At 42.2% G+C, this 6,015-nt stretch overlaps 1 protein-coding gene across 1 annotated transcript in view; it reads left to right on the forward strand.

Moving 5' to 3' along the window:
• The window catches only part of LOC101861416 (ubiquitin-like-conjugating enzyme ATG10), a 16,775-nt gene extending 11,798 nt beyond the window's left edge, over positions 1 to 4,977 (forward strand). The window contains exon 6 of the mRNA XM_005112829.3: positions 4,286 to 4,977. Coding sequence (XP_005112886.1) covers positions 4,286 to 4,361 — 76 coding nt within the window. The 3' untranslated portion in view covers positions 4,362 to 4,977. The remainder of the gene's footprint in view (positions 1 to 4,285) is intronic.
• Positions 4,978 to 6,015: the final 1,038 nt, after the last annotated feature.

The raw sequence follows: 6,015 nt of genomic DNA on the forward strand, positions 1-6,015 counted from the left end.
GGGGGGGGGGGGGAATTTATGACTTATGGTGAGCAAAGAGTTGGTCTACCTTAATGACGAATCACAATGGAATGGGAATGTCATTTTCACTTATCCAGTCGTGAGTCTCAAGATCTTCTTTGATCACATTGCTCCTGTCCAAAATTTTCAGCTTTCCATCTCTGACCAAGTTCTCACTCCCTTGGTCTTTTATTGTGACTGCACCAATTAAACTTCAGTCTTTCTAGCCAGTTTGGGTGTAGAGACAACTGCTGCTATGGCCAGGGAAACAGAATCACGGAAGAGTAGTTCATAGTTCAGTGGGATCGCATCTGATGCAGACTTGTACGCCCTACCTACAAAGCTTGTGATGTAAGTTCAGGTGGAGGGCTCAGATGGGGAGCAATGTTTGGAGAAAACAATCACATAGTTGAATTCACACCTCAGTGTGATCCCGTGGGTGGCAAACATTGTACAGTTTCATCAAGATTTACAGCGCAGATAAGATAAGATAAGATAAGATAAGATAAGATAAGATAAGATACATCTTTATTGTCCAGATCCTGGCACATTGGTTTGGTGTTCCACCACGAGTACACACACACGCACGCACACACACACACACACACACACAAACACACACACGTACACACGTGCACACACATGCACACACAAGTAGGCTTACAATCACATGCATAATATAAATGAGCAGCAATATAAACAATTATAATCGTAAGCTAGATACACACTCAATGTTATTTTGATGCATGCTCTAAGGTCGTAAGTACACTAAACAAGATGGTTAAGATGGAAGCATTTTGATAGATGATGGTAAAAATGACCTTCTGTATCTTTCTTTGTTACAGATCAGAAGCATGGGTCTTTTACTTCTGACTGATGTTTTTATTTGAGGGAACAGGGGATGTTTGTTGTCTAAAAAGATGGAATTAATTTTCTTAGTGCAAGCTGTTATGTACAATTCATCCAAGTAGGGGAATGAAGATGTTGAAGTTTTACATGCTTTCGGTATTAGTTGATTTAATTTTTCATATTCTCAAGAGTGGATGCTCTGTGACCTAATGGGCTGTATTATGACGGGAAGTTTTCTCCGCACAGCTGATCAGCTGCTCCTGCCTGGGTTTTTGTACTGTCAACTCCGTCTGTGTTGAACTCGCTTGAGTTGATCTGTAGTTAAGCTGATCTTTTTCTCGGGTCCCAGCTCCTCTTTTTCTGTGTAGGTCCCAATGGTTAAGTTGAACTTTAGATGAGCTGATCTTTTTTTCATTCCTCCGACGACATCAGCTCAGTCGTTGTCAACTGTACCGTAAATTATGATCTGAAGTGCGGGATCTTGGCCGAATGCAATCCCTCAGATACCCCTCGGGGCAGTGCCACTGACTGAAGTGTCTTTAGGCCATTCCCGAAGGGGGACATTTCTCGTTCAAGCATAGTAGAATTGTAAATGGGCTGATTCATGTCACGCTTATAACTGTGCCTGATCTACAACAGGGAACTGCTGCTTTTTCTTTCCTGATCCTCACTATTGTCATTTTCCTCTACTTCTTTTGTATGTTTCTCACTCTCTTGTGACCTGCTATTTTGGGATGCCTTGATAGTCAAAGCAGACCTTGTGCTGTTGAAGCTACAGAGGTGAGCAGTCTAAGTCTGATTCCCTGTAAAGACTTCTCTGTTGACACCCACCCCTTGACGCTGATAAGACTTTATGCAGTTGCGAGCGCCGTTAAACCCTCTACTATTTTTTTTTAAAAATCCCTCAGAGTGGGATCTTCGAGATGACTTTTATCATGTTGTAAAAATTCTGTTTTCTTAAAACAATGGGATCTTAACTCTTTCACTATCAGGGGGTTTTCCTCGCCTGGACCGGGCCCTATCTGTGACCTACTTTCTGATTCTTCCTACCCTCAGACAAATTACAGATATTTAGTTCAATTGTCAATGTTAACTGCATGTGAAAATAAAAGAGAAATAATGACCTGTCTCAACGTGTTGCTAAAAATGATCAATTTTCAGCCTGAGATTTCAGTTTCAATTATAACAAAAACAGGACTGGTTTTAACACTTGACCACCTCATCTCGCCGATTGGCGATGTTTACCACCCAGTTTCTTTGGATTTTCCCCAAAATTTGACGGCAAAGGGTTAAAGCAGAAAGTGGAGGACTGTGACACAAGCTGTGACACATGGCTCACGGAGTGACACAAGCTGTGACACATGGCTCACGGAGTGACACAAGCTGTGACACATGGCTCACGGAGTGACACAAGCTGTGACACATGGCTCACGGAGTGACACAAGCTGTGACACATGGCTCACGGAGTGACACAAGCTGTGACACATGGCTCACGGAGTGACACAAGCTGTGACACATGGCTCACGGAGTGACACAAGCTGTGACACATGGCTCACGGAGTGACACAAGCTGTGACACATGGCTCACGGTCCAGCATTAGAGGAGTGACACAAGCTGTGACACATGGCTCACGGTCCAGCATTAGGTGACACAAGCTGTGACACATGGCTCACGGTCCAGCATTAGAGGAGTGACACAAGCTGTGACACATGGCTCACGGAGTGACACAAGCTGTGACACATGGCTCACGGAGTGACACAAGCTGTGACACATGGCTCACGGTCCAGCATTAGAGGAGTGACACAAGCTGTGACACATGGCTCACGGTCCAGCATTAGAGGAGTAACACAAGCTTTGAAACATGGCTCACAGTAGTGAAAGAGTAAGTGAATCGGGACAGTAAGCTGTGGGATCTTAGGTGGAGACTACGGTATTTCAGATTTCATTTCCTAGCTTGGATTGACATTATTGTATTACAAAATGGTGCTTCTCTTTTATAGAAAAACATTTCATGCTAAAATGGACCTTCAGGGAAGTGGAAAAAAGTTTTAATTTTCTTGGTCTCAGCATGATATATCATGTTCACATTCATGGATAGATTTAGGTGAGAGTAGAGAAGGATGAGGGGATGAGTGTCAGTGGAGGTTTTTTCTTACACCTGTTTCTTTGGCAATGAGCCATATAGTCATACATTGTGTTCTCGACAGTTTATTGCATTTACCACAGAGAAGTAGGAATGTTCCCTACTCTTCCCCTGCACTTTGCTTACCTCCCTTGATCCCCCTGGCTGTCACTCTTACTCCTACTTTTGTCTTTCCTTTGTTGCCCCCCTTTGTCTGTGGAGCAATCGCCAACATTATGTCTGCGACAAAGCATGCTGGTTTATGTTTGTAGTGAGATTCGAACCAACCGTCGTTAAATGAGAAAACTTGCCTTATTTACTGACAGGAGGGTCAGAAAGGCATTCAGTCCCCATGTAAGTGCAATGTCTCTGAATTTGTTGTTTTTTTTACTGTCAAAGAGCCAGCACTTCTATGCCGACCATTCTATTTTCCTGTCTGCTTCATAATCTAAAGCTTTCATCCTCAGAAGCTGGTTATTCATCATTTGGAATTGGAACCTACATGAACGTTTTTTTTGTTTTTTAAAATTGTTTATATATGTGAGGCATCGTGGTGAAACCAGGCGCTCGTCAAAATGATGAAATCGAAGAAAAAGGCATTTTTCCACAAGTTTGGCAATTTTTATTGAAATTTTGTTTTTTGGCTAAACATCTTTTATGTTTGTATGAAAATACATTTCCATGTATGTGAATTTTACTGAAAACCCTTGTTTAAAAGCACAAAAAATAAGTAATTTTCAGTTTTCAAGGACTCTTAGGCTATTGAAGTTGCCAAACTTTGGCTGCCATTTTCTCATTAATTTAACCTCTGAAACCAGGCTACCCAACCTTCTTCAATCGCAAATATCTTGACCTCTATTCAAGCAAGATGGATAATTTTTTCATTGAAAGCAAGGCAAATAAATAAGCTTTCAGATGATACCAATAACTCCACATGCCCAAAAATTGAGGAGTGCCTGATTCCACCACGTCGTGCCACATGTAAGTATTTTGATGCCCTCATGGACTCAATTTAGATCATTCAGGAGACGGGCTTCCAACCCTGCCTGTCAGGGCCAACCTGGGCTGAGAGGGATACAACATCCTAGCAGACAAACAGAGATTCTCAACAAAAAATTTTCTTCCCTCTGGGGTATAGAACTCAGGTCTTCTGCGTGTGACAGTACAGCGCTTAATTAACCACTACACCAGAGATGCGGGTCGTGTGCTTTAAATTTGATCTGATAAAGACTTACATTTATCTGTGCATTCAAAACTACACATTGTTTCATCAACTCAACGAGTAGTGTCTTTGTTGTATTTTTCTCTTTTCAGAAATTACCTGGCGACATGGCTGAGCACCGTCGGCCCCATGGTCGGGCTACACATTTCCCCCAACTACATAACATAGTGCTGTCAGATGTTTAGATTTGGTTGTCTGTGCTAAAACTATGTTGAGATATGGCTCAGGCCAGATGAATGAGCAAAGCTCAGCTTATAGAGACTGTGTCACACTTGCACTTGCTCACTGAGGTAGATGTCTTTCGGTTGGAAGAGAGCGGGGAGAGTGACGTACAGAAAGTGTGGAGAGTGAGGTACAGAAAGTGTGGAGAATGAGGTACACCTTTCCTGATGCAGTGTTGTGCTCAATGAGAGGACAGAAGAATCCCTCCGCTGTATATTTGAATTTGTAGATAGGAATTGTTTTGTTGTCCACCAGAATGAAGCACAAACAAGTCAGGAAGTGACCTTTGGACCAAGAAGGCAAACAAGGGAAAGACGTGAGAAAGAGGAAGAAGAAGAGTGGGACAACTAGATGAAGCTGGTGCTGATGACCGTACTGTGCTCACTCTTGCATACGAAATTTCCAATCAAGGCTGTCACCAACATCACCAGAATTCAGAATCTGTGAAACGTTGTGATGATCAGGTGCTCGTCAGAATAATGAAATTGAAGAAACTGGTGGCTCAACACTTTTTACGTCCATTTGAGAACATGATTATTTTTATGTGGATATCACCGAAAAATGCTGATTAAAGGCACAAAAAATGTTATTCGGTTTCTTAGGACTCTCAGGCTGTGGAAATCACCAAACTTTGGCGACCATTTTCTCTCTAATTTTGCCTCTGAAACCAAATGAACCTCACCTCCTTCCTTCGGTAAAGTCTCAACTTCTAATTAAGATAGATGAGTATTTTTTTTCATCGAAAGCAGAACAAATGAACAAGCTTTAAGATGTTTTAAGCTTTAAGTGGCGTCGGTGGCCTAGTAGTTAGGCTCTCGGACTCGCAACCGTAAGGTCGTGGGTTCGAATCCTGTCAGGGGCCCGACGTTGTGTCCTTGGGAAAGGCACTTTGCACAAATTTTCCTCACTTCAACCAGGTGGGAATGGGTACCCGGCTATAGACAGCGAAAGATCTTGTCAGTTTGTTAGTGTTTGAGCGCTTAATCAGCTGCTTGCACTGTATGCTTTCTCGGGAAGCTGAGAACGTTTTGGAGTGTTCTATGGTCTGCTGGGGTAATAATATAGTGTAAAGCGCATAGAGCCTGCTGTTGAGTGGGGATATGCGCTATACAAATGCTATCTATTATTATTATTATTATGTTACCAATAACTCCATGCCCAAAACTTGACGAGTGCCTGATTCCACTGCATCGTGACATATATAGATCTATATATAGATGAAATCTTTCTTCTGAAAGTCTTGAATGATAGGTAGACTGGGTTTCACCACTGTTCCTTTATGTCAGTCTGGGCAATTGTTTCCACAGCAAGTGGGCTCAGAAATTTGCGACCCTAGAGCTTTCTTGTTGTGTATCTCCATTTTTTTCACAGTGAAAATGTGACTTCTTCTTAAGCTCACTCTTTGTTATTTGAACTGTTTTCACTGTTATTAAAGATGGAGATATGACAAGAAAGCACTGAGGTCGCGAATCGATTTTATTGAGATTTTTATGATGTGCTTGCTAAAGAAGCAGAACAATCAGTCCGTCAAGGCTGACAGCGATCCCTGCCCAGTGAGCAGTCTGAAGAGAAACTCTATTGTTGACCCTTCTTTACAGTG

This window comes from Aplysia californica, unplaced genomic scaffold (genome assembly GCF_000002075.1).
Source record: "Aplysia californica isolate F4 #8 unplaced genomic scaffold, AplCal3.0 scaffold01434, whole genome shotgun sequence".
NCBI classification, from domain to species: domain Eukaryota; kingdom Metazoa; phylum Mollusca; class Gastropoda; order Aplysiida; family Aplysiidae; genus Aplysia; species Aplysia californica.